Consider the following 20,543-nt stretch of genomic DNA (forward strand, 5'->3'; position numbering starts at 1 on the left):
TTCTATTCCATTGATCTACATGCTTGTCTCTATACCAATACCATACAGTCTGTAACACAGCTTGAGGTCAGGGATGGTGATTACCTCAAAAGTTCTTTCATTATTGAGAAGAGTTTTCACTATCCTGGGTTTTTTGTTATACCAACTGAATTTGCAAATTGTTCTTTCTAACTGTATGAAGAATTGTGTTGGAATTTTAATGGAGATTGGTTTGATTCTGTAGATTGCTTTTGGTATGATGGCCATCTTTACAACATTAATTCTGACAATTCATGAGCATGAGAGACCTTTCCATCTTCTGAAATATTCTATGATTTCTTTCTTCAGAGACTTGAAGTTCTTGTCATACAGATCTTTCACTTGCTTGGTTAGAGTCACACCAAGGTATTTTATATTATTTGTGACTACTAGGAAGAGTGTTGTTTCCTTAATTTCTTTCTCAGCCTGTTTATCCTTTGAGTAAAGAAAGGCTACTGATTTATTTGAGTTAATTTTATATCCAGCCACTTTGCTGAAGTAATCAGGTTTATGAGTTCTCTAATGGATTTTTTGGGGTCACGTAAGTATACTATCATATCATCTGCAAATAATGATATTTTGACTTCTTCCCTGACAATTTGTATCCCTTTAACCTCCTTTCATTGTCTGATTGCTATGGCTAGAACTTCGAGTACTGTATTGAATAAGTAGGGAGAGACTGGGTAGCCTTGTCTAGTCCCTGATTTTAGTGTAACTGCTTCAAATTTCTCTCAATTTAGTTTGATGTTAGCTACTGGTTTGCTGTATATTGCTTTTACTATGTTTAGGTATGGGCCTTGAATTCCTGATCTTTCTAAGACTTTTAACAAGAAGGGGTGTTGAATTTTGTCAAATGCTTTCTCAGCATTTAACGAGATGATCAAATTTTTTTTCTTTGAGCTTGTTTATATAGTGGATTACGTTGATGGATTTCCATATTTTGAGCCATCCCTGGATACCTGGGATCAAGCCTACTTGATCATGATAGATGATTGTTTTGATGTGTTCTTGGATTCGGTTTGAGAGAATTTTATTGAGTATGTTTGTATCGATATTAGTAAGGGAAATTGGTCTGAAGTTTTTTTTTGTTGGGTTTTTGTGTGGTTTAGGTATAAGCATAATTGTGGCTTCATAGAAAGAATTGGGTAGTGTTCCTTCTGTTTCTATTTTGTGGAATAGTTTGGACAATATTGGTATTATGTTCTCTACGAAGGTCTGATAGAATTCTGCATTAAACCCATCTGGTCATGGGCTTTTTTTGGTTGGGAGACTTTTAATAACTGCTTGTATATTTTAGGAGTTATGTGACTCTTTAGACGGTTTCTCTGATCCTGATTTAACTTTGGTATGTGTTATCTATCTAGAAAATTGTCCATTTCATCCAGATTTTCCAGTTTTGTTGAGTGTAGGCTTTTTGTAGTAGGATCTGATGATTTTTCCATACATAATTATCTGATTAAATATTGGAAAAGGCTTTAACATAATACAACATTCCTTCATGATAGAAGTATGGGAAAAACCTAAACATAATAAAAGCAACTTACAGCAAGCTAATCGCCAACATCAAATTAAACGAGAAACTTATAGCAATTCCGCTAAAATCAGACACAAGATCAACTATACACTCTATATCTATTAATATAGTATTTTAGGTTCTATATGAAGCAATAAGACAATTGAAAGCAATCAAGAGTATACATATTGGAAAACAAGAAGTCAAGATTGTTATTTCTAGATGACATATGATAGTATACATAAGTAAGCCCAAATATTCTACCAGTGAACTCCTACAGCTATACACCTTCAGTGAAGTGGTGATATATAAGATAAAGTCCAAAACAACCCAGTAGTCCTCATATATACAAACAATAGATGGGCTGAGAGAAAAAAAAAACTCAGAAAAGGAACACCTTTCACAAAAGTCTCAAAAAGTATCTTGGGATAACTCTAACCAAGCAACTGAAGCCCTTTATGACAAGAACTTTGAAGAAAGAAATGGAAGACCTCAGAAGATGGAAAGATCTCCCATGCTCATTGATCAGTAATATTAACAATTAGCAAAAATGGCCATATTACCAAAAGCAATCTACAGCAGTCCATAGAATGGGAAAAATCTTCACCAACCTCATCTGACAGAGGGCAAATTTCCAAATTATATAAAGAACTTAAGAAACTATACATTATGCAAATCAAAACATCCCTGAGATTTCACCTCACACCAGTGAGAATGGGTAAGATCAAAAACTGAGGTGACAGCAGATGCTGGCAAGGATGTGGAGAAAGAGGAACACTCCTTCATTGTTGGTAGGATTGCAGACTGGTTCAACCATTCTGGCAAACAGTCTGGAGGTTCCTCAGAAAATTGGACATTGCACTACCTGAGGATCCAGCTATACCTCTCTTGGGCATATACCCAAAAGATGCCCCAACATATAAAAAAGACACGTGCTCCACTATGTTCATAGCAGCCTTATTTATAATAGCCAGAAGCTGGAAAGAACCCAGATGCCCTTCAACAGAGGAATGGATACAGAAAATGTGGTACATCTACACAGTGGAATATTACTCAGCTATCAAAAACAATGACTTTATGAAATTCATAGGCAAATGGTTGGAACTGGAAAACATCATCCTGAGTGAGCTAACCCAGTCACAGAAAGACATACATGGTATGCACTCATTGATAAGTGGCTATTAGCCCAAATGCTTGAATTACCCTAGATGCATAGAACACATGAAACTCAAGACGGATGATCAAAATGTGAATGCTTCACTCCTTCTTTAAAAGGGGAACAAGAATACCCTTGGCAGGGAAGAGAGAGGCAAAGATTAAAACAGAGACTGAAGGAACACCCATTCAGAGTCTGCCCCACATGTGGCCCATACATATACAGCCACCCAATTAGACAAGATGGATGAAGCAAAGAAGTGCCGACCGACAGGAGCCAGATGTAGATCGCTCCTGAGAGACGCAGCCAGAATACAGCAAATACAGAGGCGAATGCCAGCAGCAAACCACTGAACTGAGAACAGGAACCCCGCTGAAGGAATCAGAGAAAGAACTGTAAGAGCTTGAAGGGGCTTGAGACCCCATATGAACAACAATGTCAAGCAACCAGAGCTTCCAAGGACTAAGCCACTACCTTAAGACTATACATGGACTGACCCTGGACTCTGACCTCATAGGTAGCAGTGAATATCCTAGTAAGATCATCAGTTGAAGGGGAAGCCCTTGGTCCTGCTAAGACTGAACCCCCAGTGAACGTGACTGTTGGGGGGAGGGTGGCAATGGGGGGAGGATGGGGAGGGGAACACCCATAAAGAAGGGGAGGGGGAGGGGTTAGGGGGATGTTGGCCCGGAAACCGGGAAAGGGAATAACACTCGAAATGTAAATAAGAAATACTCAAGTTAATAAAAAAATAAAAATAAATAAAAAAAAGAAACTATACATTAACAAATCAAATAATCCAATTAAAAAATGAAGTATAGACCTAAATGGAGAATTCTATTTTTTATTGGATATTTTTTAATTTACATTTCAAATGTTAAGCACCCTATCCCATTCCCCTTCCCTTCTTCTATAATGGTGTACCCCTCCCCATCCACCCCATCCTTCTCATCCCACTCACGAATTTCCCCTAAAATGGGGGTCCAACCTCGGCAGGACCAAGGGCTTCTCTTTCCATTCGTTCCCAACAAGGCCATCCTCTGCTACATATGCAGCTGGAGCCATTGGTCAGTCCATGTATAGTCTTTGAGTAGTGGTTTAATCACTGGAGCTCTGGTTGGTTGGCATTGTTGTTCTTATGGGGTTGCAAGACCCTTCAGCTCTTTCAATCCTTTCTCTAATTCCTCCAATGGGGGTCCTGTTCTCAGTTCAATGGTTTGCTGCTAGCATTCACCTCTGTATTTGACATGCTCTGGCTGTGTCTCTCAGGAGATATCTATATTCGGTTCCTGTCAGCATGTACTTCTTAGATTCATCAATCTTATCTAATTTTGGTGGCTGTATAAATATGGGCCACCTGTGGGGCAAGCTCTAAATTGCTGTTCCTTCCATCTCTACTCCAAACTTTGCCTCAATATCCCCTCCTATGAGGGGATTTTTGCCTCCCCTTTTAAGAAGGACTGAAGCATCTGCAGTTTGGTCATCCTTCTTCTTGAGCTTCCTGTGGTCTGTGGATTGCATCTTGGGTAATTCAAGCATTTGGTCTAATAGCCACTTATCAATGAGTGCATACCATGTGTGCTTTTCTGTGATTGGGTTACCTCACTCAGGATGATATTTTCTAGTTCATTCCATTTACCTATGAATTTCATGAAGTCATTGTTTTTGATAGCTGAGTAGTACTCCATTGTGTAGATGTACCACATTTTCTGTATCCATTCCTCTGTTGAAGGGCATCTGGGTTCTTTCCAGCTTCTGGCTATTATAAATAAGGCTGTTATGAACATAGTGGAGCATGTGTCTCTGTTGTATGTTGGAGCATCTTTTGGGTATATGCTCAAGAAGTGATGCCTAATGACATTCTGCTATACTCACAGTCAGGAGCCTGGCATGATCACAGTCAGAGTGGTTCCATTCAGCAAGTGATGGAAACAGATCTAGAGACCCACAGTTAAACATTAGGAAGAACTTAGTGAATTATACAGAGAGGAAAGAAGAAATGTTTAGGACTCCACAAAAAAAAAACCCTACAGAATCAAAAATGTAGACTCATAGGTGCTCACAAAACTGAACTGGCAACCAAGGAGCCTGCATGGGTCTGATCTAGGCCCTGTGCATATATTACAGTTGTGTAACTTGGTCTCCTAACAATGGTAACAAGGACTGTTTCTGACTCCTGTCTGCTTTTGGGATTTGTTTCCTCAAACTGGGTTTCCCAGATCAGCCTTAATATGAGGGGAAGTGCTTAGTCTTATTGCAACTTGATATGCCATGTTTGGTTGATATCCATGAGAGGCCTGCTCTCTCCTAAAAAGAAATGGCTGAGGAATGGATGCGGTAGGTGAGGTGTTGCTGAGAAGAGTAGGAGGAGAAGAGGGAGGCGAAGGAAAATTGCAGTCGGGATGTAATATATGAGAGAATGAATCTAATTTTTTTTAAAGCATAACCATGTAAAGAATATCAGTAAGAAGAAATAAACATATAAAAGAACTACACAGACAGTCTTGAATTGAACAATACTCTAACTGAAATTTTTTAAAACTTTATCAGGAAGACTCAAAAGCAAGTCTGCTCTATCAGAGCAAGCCTCAACAACTTCAAAGAAACACAATCTGAGACGCTCTGAGTTAACATCTGTTGTCTATGATACAGTCTAGAGCAACAGCAGTTGTCTCTCAACCTATAGGTTGTAACTCCTGTAGGAGTTGAATATCCCTTTCACAGGGATAGCTCAGACTATCAGAAAACAGAACAGATATTTACATTATGATTCATAAGTGTAGCAAAACTAGTTATGAAGTAACAATAAAAATAATTTTATGTTTGGGGTTACCACAACATGAAGAACTGTAAATAATTCTAGCATTAGGAAGGTTGAGAAGATTGCTTTCAAGTTTTGGCAGCACATATAGTCCTAGCACTATGAATGCTAGTCATTGAGGTAAAGTTTCCCATTGGGCACCAGCTTTATTTCCCTATGTTCAGGGGCATAAACATGTAGTATGTTCAGCAAAATGGTTTTCTACTCACCTTGGGGAGGGTAACCAATGAACACAGTAAGGTGACTCCTAATGACACACAGATACACTCAGGTCAGTGCATATTCAACCCTCATCAGAGAAGCTGCTTCTTGTAGGAGATGGTAAGTAATATAGAGATCCACATCTAAACAATGTGCAAAGTGACTTGGATGCCATCTACCCTAAATAGGATGGCTTCACCAACCCCTGCCCTCAAAGCTCAGACATCTATGCAGAAAAGGAGGTAGACAGTTTTAAGAGCCTGAGGTATCAGGTAACTTCAAGGAAACAGCATTTTCTAACAAAACAGTACAGATGCACATATAAACTCATAGACTGTGACAATGTGCTAAGATCTGTACAAGTTCAAGCCAGACAAAATCCCAACATGACGTAAGAGAAGTGAGCACAAAGTACCACCTCTAGGCAAGAAATTATTTGCAATTGATAGCTTCTGAGAAAGGGAAAATAGTTCTCCTTTAGTGCGGTGTTACTAGGTATATTAACTACACTGCAGGGCAGGACTTAGTGTTAGGTGTAGTTGGCCAATATAAATTGACTCCCATGTTGTAGGTGAGTATTTGTGTGTGATTTTTCTGTGTTGGTTTTAAGAAGCTATATGGGTGGGGGAGGGAGAATCTAGGAAAAACTGAGTGAAGTGAAAGAATTTTAGTAAAATTTACTGCATGAAATTCTCAACTAAATAAATAACAAAATAATAATTCAGAAAAAATGCAATTAAATTAAAGAAAAATTCCATGCTGGAATTTGGTTGGCTTGATTTTTTTTTTTTTATTAACTTGAGTATTTCTTATATACATTTCGAGTGTTATTCCCTTTCCCGGTTTCCGGGCAAACATCCCCCTCCCCCCTCCCCTTTCTTATCGGTGTTCCCCTCCCCATCCTCCCCCCATTGCCGCCCTCCCCCCACCAGTCTATTTTACTGGGGGTTCAGTCTTAGCAGGACCAAGGGCTTCCCCTTCCACTGGTGCTCTTACTAAGATATTCATTGCTACCTATGAGGTCAGAGTCCAGTCCATGTATAGTCTTTAGGTAGTGGCTTAGTCCCTGGAAGCTCTGGTTGCTTGGCATTGTTGTTCATAAGGGGTCTCGAGCTCCTTCAAGCTCTTCCAGTTCTTTCTCTGATTCCTTCAACGGTGGTCCTATTCTCAGTTCAGTGGTTTGCTGCTGGCATTCGCCTCTGTGTTTGCTGTATTCTGGCTGTGTCTCTCAGGAGAGATCTACATCCGGTTCCTGTTGGCCTGCACTTCTTTGCTTCATCTATCTTGTCTAATTGGGTGGCTGTATATGTATGGGCCACATGTGGGGCAGGCTCTGAATGGGTGGTCCTTCTGCCTCTGTTTTAATCTTTGCCTCCCTCTTCCCTGCCAAGGGTATTCTTGTTCCTCTTCTAAAGAAGGAGGGAAGCATTCGCATTTTGATCATCCATCTTGAGTTTCATGTGTTCTGTGCATCTAGGGCAATTCAAGCATTTGGGCTAATATCCACTTATACCATGTGTGTTTTTCTGTCATTGGGTTACCTCACTCAGGATGATATTTTCCAGTTCCAACCATTTGCCTACGAATTTCATAAAGTCATTGTTTTTGATAGCTGAGTAATATTCCATTGTGTAGATGTACCACATTTTCTGTATCCATTCCTCTGTTGAAGGGCATCTGGGTTCTTTCCAGCTTCTGGCTATTATAAATAAGGCTGCGATGAACATAGTGGAGCACGTGTCTTTTTTATATGTTGGGGCATCTTTGGGTATATACCCAAGAGAGGTATAGCTGGATCCTCAGGCAGTTCAATGTCCAATTTTCTGAGGAACCTCCAGACTGATTTCCAGAATGGTTGTACCAGTCTGCAATCCCACCAACAATGGAGGAGTGTTCCTCTTTTTCCACATCCTCGGTTGGCTTGATCTTATTCAGGTCTTGCGTAGGTAACCACAACAGCTATGTATTCATGAATGCAATAGCCCTGTCGTGTCTTAAAGAAAAGAATTTTACAGCACTCCTCCCAATCCTCTTAGATTCTTTACTGCCCCCTCTTCTGTGATAGTTCCTGAGCCTTGAGGGTGGAGGACATTGATACAGACGTTCCATTTAAAGCTGAGCACACGGACTGGGGATTTAGCTCAGTGGTAGAGCGTTTACCTAGGCAGCGCAAGGCCCTGGGTTCGGTCCCCAGCTCCGAAAAAAAGAACCAAAAAAAAAAAAAAAAAAAAAAAGCTGAGCACACATAGTCAATTATTCCTTTGTGTTTATGTTTGTGTTTGTGCATGTGTATGCTGAGTTCTAAGCAGAAATTGGTGAGTACTTCCTGGAAATGATAGATTGTTTTTCATATATGGGGTTGATATCTATGAATATTTTTCTCTTTAAATACTGGGTTTATAATACTATGAGTATTTTCATCTCACCCAAAGTTTAAGCTTCTTCTTGCAGTTGATGTTACATTCATTCTATCTGCTGATGGGCTTTGGATCACATGACGTCCTGGAGACATCTTCTTTACTTCCCACGCCAGTGAGGTTGGTCTGACAATTTAGAACATAGAGTAGATGACTTTAACAAAAAAAGGAGAAACAAACTAATCTTTGCTTTTGATTGTTAATGAGTAAAAACATGGGTACATTATGTAGGTCTGACTAGTCAGGAACTTGTTATGTAGATCAGGCTAGCCTAGAACTCAAGAGATCCTCCTGCCTCTACCTGAAATTAAAAGTGTGCACCACCATACCCAACTGAGATAAACCTGTTACAATCTACAAGCTTCTCCATATGCTCAGAAAAGTAAATTAAAACAATACTACTAATTCAGGTTAATTTGTCTGATTTTCCAAATAACTAGGTTATGGAAAAAAAAATCAAAACAAATGAAATAATGAGGGTTAAAAGGAGAGCACAGGGGTTTGGGGATTTAGCTCAGTGGTAGAGCGTTTGCCTAGGAAGCGCAAGGCCCTGAGTTCGGTCCCCAGCTCCGAAAAAAAGAACCAAAAAAAAAAAAAAAAAATAAGGAGAGCACAGAAGAATACATGAAATTTCCTTCCCTACCTCTTAATCACCATAGCGTAGAAACACAAAGATGCCATTAACTCTTTACTGGAGAAGCTACATGGATTAAATGACCTTCTCTGCCTTTTTATTCTCTGCCCCATAATCAGCTGACAGGATACATATCCCACGGAAATAACTTTTAAGGAACATCCTAAATTCAAATCCTATCATTCCAGCCAGTCTCTCTATAGTTTACTTTCCATGTAATGTAGTCATTAGATATTTGAACCCCTAACTAAAAACACAAGAACAAAAACAAAGCCATATAAATCTGATTACTAATAGAAAAAAATTTTCAGATAAAATAGTATTCAAAAACCCAAAGATTTGAGTAAGTCACAAGCAAATCACCTTTCTGAAAGATGTTATGGCCCTACCAGATGAAGAATGCTCATTTCCAATCAACTTCGCCAACACTTGTTATCTTTTATTTTTTTAAAAAAAATCAGCAAAATGGTGACATAGTCTTTGGCTTTTTTTTTAATTGCATAATTTTATTAGTATAACTAGTAAGAATAACATGTTATTGCCATTTGAATTTTTTTCTTTGGGAGTTTACATATTGGTATCCTTGGCTCACTGTTTCTATTAAAATTCGTGTCATTTTCCAAATGATTTAAGAAAATATATTGCTGCTACTATCATGATTATCATAACATGTGGTTATAGATGCATTATTAGTGCTGTTATGAAAATGTTTTACATTTTAAATTTACATACAGGGTTATTCTTGTTAAATCCAGTAAGTCAAAATATTCTTTGGTGGTTTCTAATTTTATCTCAAAGTCTTTATTTAAAATACAGCTATATAAAGCTTATCAGAGTGTATATATATGTATATATTCAATCCTAATCTTTAAACCCCAAGTCAAGCATGACTTGAAGAATATGCTAATAAAGACTAATGCCATCAACAGGAAATTTGAGGTTGTTTTCCATCTGTTGGAGCTGCCTTGTGAGGCAAAGAGAAGACAAGATGGTAACTCGTTAATGCAAATGCTAATGTGTGTCCTTGGCATGGTGATGCACACCTTTAATCTCAGCACTGGAGAGACAAAACAAGCGGATCTAACTTGAGACCAGTATGGTCTACAAAGCAAGTTCCAGGACAGCAAGGGCTGTTACATGGAGAAAACCTGTCTAAAAACCAAGAGATGCACTGAGCGCTGAGAAAATGACTCAGTGGGTAAAGTGCCTGCCATGCAAGCATGGAGACCTGAGTCTGGATCACAGTATCCCTGGAAAAACCCAGTATAGTGGTGTGCATCCATAATCCCACAGCAGAAGGAACAGATGCGGACGGTCTCTGGTGCTTCCTGGCAAGCACTCTGGCTAAGCCTGATAAACTCCAGGTTCAATGAGAGAATTTCTCGAAAAATACAGTAGAAAGTGATAAAGTAAGACACCCAGTACCAACTTCTAGCTTCTATATACACACAGAAATACACAAGCACAAATACTTGCGTGCACCCAAACAACACACACACACACACACACACACACACGCACACACACACACACACACAGATAGACAAAATATTTGGACTTGAATATAACTCATATTCTGTCCTATTCAACTAGAAATTTAATGCAATATGCTAAGAAACCTGCTGAATGCTAGAATAAACAGTATCACAGTAATTTTGAACTGGTTATAAACAGTAAGAGTTTTGATACACATTTCTCTCTTTGCATTTCCTACCTTGTCACCAGTAATTTTTAAGAAATGTGTATAGTTAGAATGAACATGAATGACTTCTCATAATGTACATTTTCTAATTTGACTCAAAGACTAAATGAGTCTCAAGTATTCTCATGTGCTTAAAGTCTATAACATGAAATGCAATAACCTGAAGTGATATGAAGAGAATACTAGTTTACTGCAATATAAAAATTAGCATATAATTAGGCTTTCTAGATTTCTAAAATTATAACAAAATGAAATCTTGATGTGGTATTCTAGTGCAAGTAAAAGTATCTAGAGAAACTAAAAAGCAATCAATTTCCTCACTGCCTACCATATAAGAAAATATATTATACCTTCCCAGAGTCTGTGTTTACATTAGTATTCCCTAAACTTGCATGATTGTTTGATCTGTTGTCTTTGTCTTCAAGGCCAATGTTCCACCCTCCAAAAACCGTATCATCCATATACAGCATTATGTATAAGTCCCATTTTGTTATACTATTAGTTAACAAAATCCATACGTCTTATGTAGCAATTAATTTCTGTACTAAATAATATGACTTGCACTGGCAGGGGCATTAATAATAAATATTTGTTACTGAACCAAATGAGAAATATTAGACTGTTACAGGTTTCAAATCAACCTGGTACGAAATTCACTATCCACTGTCAATTTCAAAGTTTGCTACTGAAACTAGGGTTACTACAAATATAAATACCAGAGTTCGTTACCTGCTTTGAGCATCTGTCTTCTCTAACTTTTCCTGAAGTTGAATCCAGTCAATCAATGCTTTAAAATCTCTCACATAGTAATCCAGCATCATTAGCACCTCCTAATTTAAATAACAAAACATTAACTACTATTCTGTGAAAATAAATTCTGTGAGGGAAAAAAGAGCTTTAGGAAAAATTATCAAAGCAAAGGGCTTTCACATTAATAATTTTTACATTTGCATTCATAAAGATGACATAGCCTACTGATATAATCTTTTTGTTCTTTTGGAATTGTTGCTTGTTTTTCATTCTGTTAGTAAGATAATGTAACGTAATTTAAATCTAGAGCTTAAAGATCAAGAAATGGCACTAATACATCTTCTCAAGGTCTTATTAACTAGCAATTCTTTTATTTGCAGGTTCTATATAGAAAAGTACATAAATAATACATGTAAATTGTTAAAAGGAAAAAAATCACCTGACCAACACCAAACACACAAGTATATAAGTCACTGAAAAGACCTTACAAGGATCACACGTGGAAAAAAAAAATACCAATCTGAAAATTCCTTGGTGTACCCTCCTGAGCACCACCACAGCCTCCCTCCCAGTAACCATTGTCTCTAGTGTAACACTGAGTATAAGTGACCAAAAGAGCCATAACTTTATGATTCCTTAGAGAGAAAAGCTTTCAGCTTTACAACCATTAATACAATTTTTGTTTGGATTCTCACATATACCCGTTATTGAATTGAGGAACTTCTACCTCCCCCTTTACATGAGTTCCAGGAAATCAACCTTGGGTTGCCAGGCTTGGGCAGCAAGAACCAATACCTTCTAAGCCAACTGACCAGCCCTGGGCTTTAATTCTACAAAGTTCCCATTCATATAACTCTGTCTCTATCCCATACATATTATTTTTATTATTCACATTTTTATTTCTAATTTCTATCACAATATCTTCCTTAACAAATAAATTATTCTGAAATGATCTCCTGAGCTTCTCCATCTACAGTTACATATTTTCTGGGTCAAGCCCCCTATAACTGCTTAGTTCATAGGACTCTTTCACTACTCTAAAGCTTTCTGAAAATTTACTACAATTCAGCTAGACTGTCTTCAGTGGGAGAACTGGCCTTAATTATACATTCTATCTTTATGAGAAATTTGATTTAAATAGCCCTGCTGTCAGAAATTTTAAAACACACACACACACACACACACACACACACACACAACACGTCTTTACAAAGAAAGTAGTATTAGTCAAAGGCACAGCTGAACATAAAGAAAGATACAATATCTCAAAGAATTAAAAGCAAAAGGAAATTCTTATTCTTAAATAGATTTAGCAGTTAACAGGGTTGTTGATTTTTAAATAAAAAAATCAACATTGTATTCTATTAAGTATACTTGTATATTCTTTTCAAAAGATATTTTTATTTATTATGTTGGATGTGTGTTTTACCTGCATGCATGTCTGTGTATCACAGGTGTGATCAGTCACACAGACCCAAAGAGGACATTGGAATGCCTGAATTGGAATTACAGGACAATTTTATTAGCTACTATGGTCCTCTGGAAGAGCAGCCAGTACTCTTAATCACTGAGCCGTCTCTCCAGCCTCTTCCCACGTGCTATCATGTATTAAAACAAAGTGGTATATGAGGAAGAATTAAAATAATTGTTATTATAAGGACTCACTATAAGATAGAATAATATTATATGAAAGTAAAAATGTTCATAAGTATATACTGCAAGTTCTAACCACTAAAAAACACTAAATTCACACCAACATGGAATAACCTAAAAGACATTATGCTAAGCAAAATAAGCTAAATGAAAAGGAGAAAGCAGTGTATTATGTAGGGAAAACTAGCACAATGCACAGAAACAAAATTAAGGTTAGCATGGACAAGAAGCAGAAATGAGTAGACTATAGGTGTGTGTGTGTGGTGGGGGCTCTACTGTAAAGCATAAGGACTATTGCTAAAAGTATTGCATTATACACTAAAAAATAAATAGATTTTGGTGCTATTACTATACACACACTAAAGAAATAAGGTGATGACTATTAATTAGCTTATCTATAATAATCATTTCATTATAAGGCAAAGCATAAGAATATAACTTAAGTGCATTCACAACAAAACCAGGTATATGTAAATAAATAATACCATCTATAGTTAGATCCAAAAACTATATTTATAGATACAAATCTAATAAAATCATAAAGGCCTATGAGGAAAATAACAGAATGAAAAGAAGAGCTATTCTATATTTGTGAACAAGGAAGAATTAATAAATATTCTTAAGATGTCAATTCTTAACACTGATCCTACTTCTGAAAGATACAATCCTAAATATCACATTCCTGAGAAATTAAAATCCCAAATGTTGAAATCCTAAAATCTAAACCCTTGGAAAAATCACAATTCTCATTTTTAAAAGACTTTGTAAACAAGGAGGCAGAGAATAAGTACAATTCTGGGAAAGAGATAGCCCAAGTGATGTGTTAATAACAACAACAAAAACAAACAGTTTAAAAATGCATAGTGTCTCTGTACAGCAAGCACTCCTTACCACTGATGACATTCTAGGAACATTTAATTAGTGATGCTACACTTGCCCAAAGAAACAGAGGCTTTCTCACTGGTTCAAATATAACACATGTGTAAAGAGGCAAGAAACAATGCAATGTTGTTGCTATTCCATGACCAGTGTTGTTTCTGCATGAGATGTACTTAAAAGTATCCAAAACAACACTGAACCATACCATAGAAGATGAGTAAATTTGGTAGAAAATGCTTTTATTGGTATATATCTCAGAAGAATTTCAAAAAGAATAAGTGAGCAGAAAACAAATACAAACATTCTGTCTGAGGAGAGTCATGCCCCTTACCCCAAATGAAGCTCTTCATAATAGAGGACTTTAAAATATGGTTAGTGATCTTGGAAATCAGCTGGGTCTTATGCACTAGCTGTAGATAAATGACCAGTTATTTATCCCTGTTAAGAAACCGTTTCATGTATCAAAATTTAATGTTTCTGCTTTTTTAATTTTCATTTTTAAGAGTTCTGTCTATTATTATAAAAACATCATTATTAGAAATAATTTACTGTGTCGTATAGATTAGCAGAGTAGGAAGTATACGCTTGTGAACTGTCCTCTAAATTTTTTTTTTTTAATTAACTTGAGTATTTCTTATATACATTTCGAGTGTTATTCCCTTTCCCGGTATCCGGGCAAACATCCCCCTAACCCCTCCCCTTCCTTATGGGTGTTCCCCTCCCAACCCTCCCCCCATTGCCACCCTCCCCCCACCAGTCTAGTTCACTGGGGGTTCAGTCTTAGCAGGACCCAGGGCTTCCCCTTCCACTGGTGCTCTTACTAGGATATTCATTGTTACCTATGAGGTCAGAGTCCAGGGTCAGTCCATGTATAGTCTTTGGGTAGTGGCTTAGTCCCTGGAAGCTCTGGTTGCTTGGCATTGTTGTACATATGGGGTCTCGAGCCCCTTCAAGCTCTTCCAGTTCTTTCTCTGATTCCTTCAGCGGGGTTCCTGTTCTCAGTTCAGTGGTTTGCTGCTGGCATTCGCCTCTGTATTTACTGTATTCTGGCTGTGTCTCTCAGGAGCGATCTATATCTGGCTCCTGTCGGTCTGCACTTCTTTGCTTCATCCATCTTGTCTAATTGGGTGGCTGTATATGTATGGGCCACATGTGGGGCAGACTCTGAATGGGTGTTCCTTCTGTCTCTGTTTTAATCTTTGCCTCTCTCTTCCCTGCCAAGGGTATTCTTGTTCCCCTTTTAAAGAAGGAGTGAAGCATTCACATTTTGATCATCCGTCTTGAGTTTCATGTGTTCTATGCATCTAGGGTAATTCAAGCATTTGGGCTAATATCCACTTATCAATGAATGCATACCATGTATGTCTTTCTGTGACTGGGTTAGCTCACTCAGGATGATGTTTTCCAGTTCCAACCATTTGCCTACGAATTTCATAAAGTCGTTGTTTTTGATAGCTGAGTAATATTCCATTGTGTAGATGTACCACATTTTCTGTATCCATTCCTCTGTTGAAGGGCATCTGGGTTCTTTCCAGCTTCTGGCTATTATAAATAAGGCTGCAATGAACATAGTGGAGCACGTGTCTTTTTTATATGTTGGGGCATCTTTTGGGTATATGCCCAAGAGAGGTATAGCTGGATCCTCAGGCAGTTCAATGTCCAATTTTCTGAGGATCCTCCAGACTGATTTCCAGAATGGTTGTACCAGTTTGCAATCCCACCAACAATGGAGGAGTATTCCTCTTCCTCCACATCCTCGCCAGCATCTGTTGTCCCCTGAGTTTTTGATCTTACCCATTCTCACTGGTGTGAGGTGAAATCTCAGGGTTGTTTTGATTTGCATTTCCCTTATGACTAAAGATGTTGAACATTTCTTTAGGTGTTTCTCAGCCATTCGGCATTCCTCAGCTGTGATTCTTTGTTTAGCTCTGAACCCCATTTTTTAATAGGGTTATTTGTTTCCCTGCGGTCTAACTTCTTGAGTTCTAAATTTTGCTGTAAGCCTAAAAGTGCTATACTCTAAAAAAATGGTTCTCAACCTTCCTAATGCTCCGACCCTTTAATACAGATCTTCATATTGTGGTGGTAACCCCTAACAATAAAATGACTTCATTGCTACATCATAACTGTAATTTTGCTACTTTATGAGTTATAATATAAATATCTGAGATGCAGGATATCTGATATAAGAGCTCCAAAGGGGTCACAACTCCCAGTTTGAGAACCACGGTTCTGAATCTTATTACTATATCAATATATAAGCCTCATCAAAAAAGCCTTTATTTACAGCAAAAGATACATCTATATCATAGCTCCTGCATCTATGGCTGAAGGAACATGGCAGAAGAGGAGGCAGAAAGGAATTCTACTGTCAAACAGTCTCTCCTAGAAACGGATGTATTAACTGGAACAATAGCAGTAACAATGGGCATGTTAATGTAGTAGTAGTCCCACCACCCCTGGACAAAGAGCTACAGACAACAAAAGACTTCTGCAGGAGAGTTATCCTCTCCCCAGAATGAGCCCCTTTATTGGTTGTCTAATGCAGTGATCAGCCCTGAAACCATATACATGCACACACACCAAACATACACACACATATGTAACTATATACACTCACACACATACACACACAAGTAACAACGATAAAGAAAAGGGGGCTATCAACTCAAGACTGGGGATCACAGGAGGGGCTGGAGGGAGGGAGAGGAGGGAGAAAGTGATGTAACTGTATTTCAATTAAAAAACTACCCCCCCCCAGCTGAGGAACGAACCCAGGGCCTTGCACTTGCTAGGCAAGCACTCTACCACTGAGCTAAATCCCCAACCCCTGAAAAACTTTTTAAACAGGAGAGAACCGATCAAATAAAAATGAAACTCCTGGCTCAAAAAACAGTTATCTTTTTAAAGTAGTTAATGCTTAAAATGTTACCATCATTTCTTACATGCTTGGTACAAAGTCAAATGAGACAGGAGGCAAGATGATGTAACCAAAGAAACTTCAGCTTTAGCTTAGCAGTGTCTCCTGATTAAGCAAGAAGACAGAGGTAAGGAAAGCAAGAAAACTTACTACTGCATGTCCTACTTGTTAAAATGACCCTTGGTACTTCCAAAGAGAAATACTAAATTCACTGAATAGGAAGGAAACATTTTAAAACCAATTTAGCTTGGAAGAACATACCCTCTATCTCTGACCACATTCATAGTTACCATTATTACACTTTAAGTTTCTTCTTTCGTGTCTATCTGCATGTATGCACATGCATGTGTGGGTATGCAAATACATGAATACATATAAACACAAATTAAGTATCTTGCTAACCTAGAAGCTCACTGTTTCAGCCAGGATAACTAACCAGCAACCTTCCAGGAGCTGCCTACCAATACTAGGTTTAGAACTATGCCTAGCTGTGCCCAGATGCTAGGGATTCAAATTCAGGCCCTAGTGCTTAAAAAGAAAGCACTGTGTGGTGATTTGAATAAGAATGCCCCCAGCCCCTAGCTAATATATTTGAATCTCTTTCCCAGCTGGAGGACTATTTGGGAAGGACTAGGAGGTATGGCTTTGGAGGAAGTGCAGGTGGGAGTGGGTTTTGCAGCTTCAAAAGCACATATTAGACCAAGTCTCACTCTCTGTCTCCTCTTTGTGGAGATCTCCTGTAAGTTCTATGCCATTGCTACAGCACCACGCCTGCCTATCTGCTGCCATGTTCCTTGCCATCACAGTCATGGATAGAGTTACCCTTTGAAAATATAAGCAAGTTCCCAATTAAATAACTTATGTTATAGTTGCCTTAGTCATGGTATTTCATCACAGCAATAGAACAGTAACTAAGACATGGTCTTACTCACTACGTCATCTCCCCACCTTATTTTTTGATGCAGGATCTCTCACTGGGCCTGGAGATCACTAACTGGCTACATGGGCCGGCCAGCAGGGACTGGAGACCCTCTTGTCTCTGCTTCCCAGCACTGGGATTACAAACACATGCTACCAAACCTGACTTCCTATATGGATGCCAGCAATGTTAACTCGGGTCCTTGGGTTTGCACACCACTTACTTTCTCAGTCATCTCCCCAGGCCCTAGTTTTCTTCTTTAGATAACCCACACTTACACTACTTTGACAATATATATTCTATATACCTCACAAAAGTAATCTTTGTAATAGGTTCATTATGCATCTACATCTCAAATTTTACTTTGCGTAAGAAATGAATGTAAAGCACAGGTCACTAACAATACCCCAGTCCCCTATAAATAAACTGATAAAGTATAACTAAATATGTAAATATTGTTTCACCAGTCAAAGCTGTCATTTAAATGCATAAGACAAAGAACTGTATTTTATATTCATTTCCCATCCTACAACCTTCTCCCTATAGGAAATTCAGTCACAAAGCACTGGAGCTGGCTCACTGGGTCAGAGTGATCACTGTTCTGAGGACTAGAATCCAGCTACCAACACCCACACGACAGCTCACAGCCATTGGTAACTCCAGTTCCAAGAAATCCAAGGCCCTCTTCTGGCCTTTATCAGCACCAGACATGCAAATGCTGCACAATATGCATGCAGACAAACATACATGAACACAAAAAGGTTTTTTAAACATCTTTTTAAAATTACCAGTCTCCATTTACTATAAAGACTTTTCAATAAGTTCAGGCAGTATTTAAAAATGCAAGATTTTTTCCCCAGAGCTAAGTTTAGATTAACTTTGTAGAATCCACAGCAAATATCTTAAAAGTATACATAGAGATACACTTCATAAATCAGACCCAGTATTAATAAACTTGTTCAGCTATTTACAAATGAAAAAAGTACCACCCTGAATAGATATAAAAAGTATATTCTACTTTACAAGACTTCCGAACAGAGAAGTATTGTTTATTTCCTTTCAAAGGTAGTGCTGGTGCCAAATTACTGGTAATGAGAAAGAGTCTTCTACAATCAGGAAAGGGACAAATTAAAAGAGTTAGTTGGCTTCCTTCTTTCAATTCCACTAATATAACTCAAATTGTCTAATTAAATTTATTCTACTTAAACTATCTACATTAGGGCAGAGAAGGATTTAATTTTGCATGATTTATTTTGGGAATTTTCAACTGATTTCCCTTTTGCTTGAAAAAAAAAAAGTACATGACAAGACCATAGCAGCAATATTTCTGATACTAGTTGGCAGAGAGAAAGTACATTTGATGGTTAGACAGCATATTTTAAAGAATGTTTAGCTCAATGTTATCAAAATGATCAGAATGGTAGCATGCAGCTGTAACCTGAGTCATGCTTGCAAATGAGCGAATACAAACAGACGAGAGGAGCTGCCCAGCGGCCTCACAGTCACTGATGCACATCTTTCTCCCTGAAGCTATGAAGGCCATTTTGTCAAGCAAGATGAAACAGAACAAAAGTGGCTCTGAAAGTAATGTTACGGGCATTCAGATTAACTACATATAGAAATACAGCTAAAATTACCAATTAGTTTACCAATTGGCTGAGACGGATTCGATTGGTTCATAATTAATCTGAGTTACTGGCACAGAAAGCAGGATGGTTGACGCCATCCAGACACACAATAGTGGTGCACAGGCCCTTGGGTCCAGAACATCAATTTAGCCCTCCATTCAGCTACAGGAATAAGCACAGCGGGTGTCAGTGCTGATGAAGTGCTGATCCATCACAAGAAATCAGTGCCAAAAGAGAACTTTCTAGAGAGGTGTTTCAGCAATATTAACATGAAGGGTTTTTGGTATTTTCAGTTTTTGTTTTTTGAGACAGCCCTGGCTGTCCTGGAATTCAATTTGTAGACCAGACTGGCCTCCAACTCTAAAAGACCCACTTGCCACTGCCTGCCCAGTTCTGGGGTTAAAGGCCTGCTCCACCATCACCCAGCTGATAAGCATGAGTTTTAGGATGCACTGCTTTGCACTATCTCTTTTGAGAAATGCTATTACCAAAACCATAGTTCAAAAAGGAAGTCAGCAAAAAGCAAAATGACAGTAAATAATTTTAGTTTCTGAAACTATCTCATAGCTGTTCTCTTCTTTCAAATATTTCTACTTTATTTTCAATATAACAACCTAGAATGAATGACACATAAATATATTTATCAAACTCCTGAGGAGTAAAAAAAACAAGAAATGAAAATCTGCTAGTGAAAGCCATTCTCCCATAATTTTATCACTACCAGCACTTCTGTGAGCAAATTAAGCTGCCACTGTCTAGGTAATAATACAGAAATACTTTATTGTAATTGCCAACCACTCTAAAACTCAGCAGCAAGTTATCTTCCCAGATATTTTTCATACAAAATTCCCACTACAGTGGTGTTGCCAATTTAAAGTGTGCCCCTAACATATAATGAATGGTCCCCAGAGTGACAGTAGGAAAGGTGCTTGAACTTTAAAAATGAGTCTAAGTAGAAGGTCTTTAAACCAAATAGGATATCCTGAGAGGATATGGGATCCCAGTCTCTCTCGTTCTAAGATAAGAGCGCATGCGCGCGTGCACACACACACACACACACACACACACACACACACACACACACACACACACGGCTGCCATGACTAGAGACACAGACATGTGATATAAAGGGTTATACAACAGAATTGAACTGATTCCAAATCTTTAGAATTAAAGATTCTAAATTCACCTTTTTATCTATAAACATTTCTTACCTTAAGTATTTCATTACAGTAACAAAAACTGAATACACCAAAGACCTAATGCTTGTAAAAATAAAGCCCACTCAGCACACTCAAACTCAAATTCACCAATGCTTACCTACAACTATTA

At 38.1% G+C, this 20,543-nt stretch overlaps 1 protein-coding gene across 9 annotated transcripts in view; it reads right to left on the reverse strand.

Moving 5' to 3' along the window:
- Scaper (S-phase cyclin A-associated protein in the ER) overlaps positions 1-20,543 on the reverse strand; it is a 387,677-nt gene that overhangs the window by 310,435 nt on the left and 56,699 nt on the right. For all 9 annotated transcript variants that reach the window (XR_015626332.1, NM_001427719.1, XM_087560185.1 and 6 more), the window contains 2 exon segments: positions 11,192-11,292; positions 8,136-8,252 (listed from right to left, as the gene is read on the reverse strand). Coding sequence is in view for 8 of the 9 variants with exons in the window: in NM_001427719.1 (NP_001414648.1) it covers positions 8,136-8,252; positions 11,192-11,292 (218 nt within the window). In the remaining variant the exon portion in view is untranslated.

Source organism: Rattus norvegicus, chromosome 8 (genome assembly GCF_021556685.1).
Source record: "Rattus norvegicus strain SHRSP/BbbUtx chromosome 8, alternate assembly SHRSP_T2T, whole genome shotgun sequence".
Taxonomy (NCBI): Eukaryota; Metazoa; Chordata; class Mammalia; order Rodentia; family Muridae; genus Rattus; species Rattus norvegicus.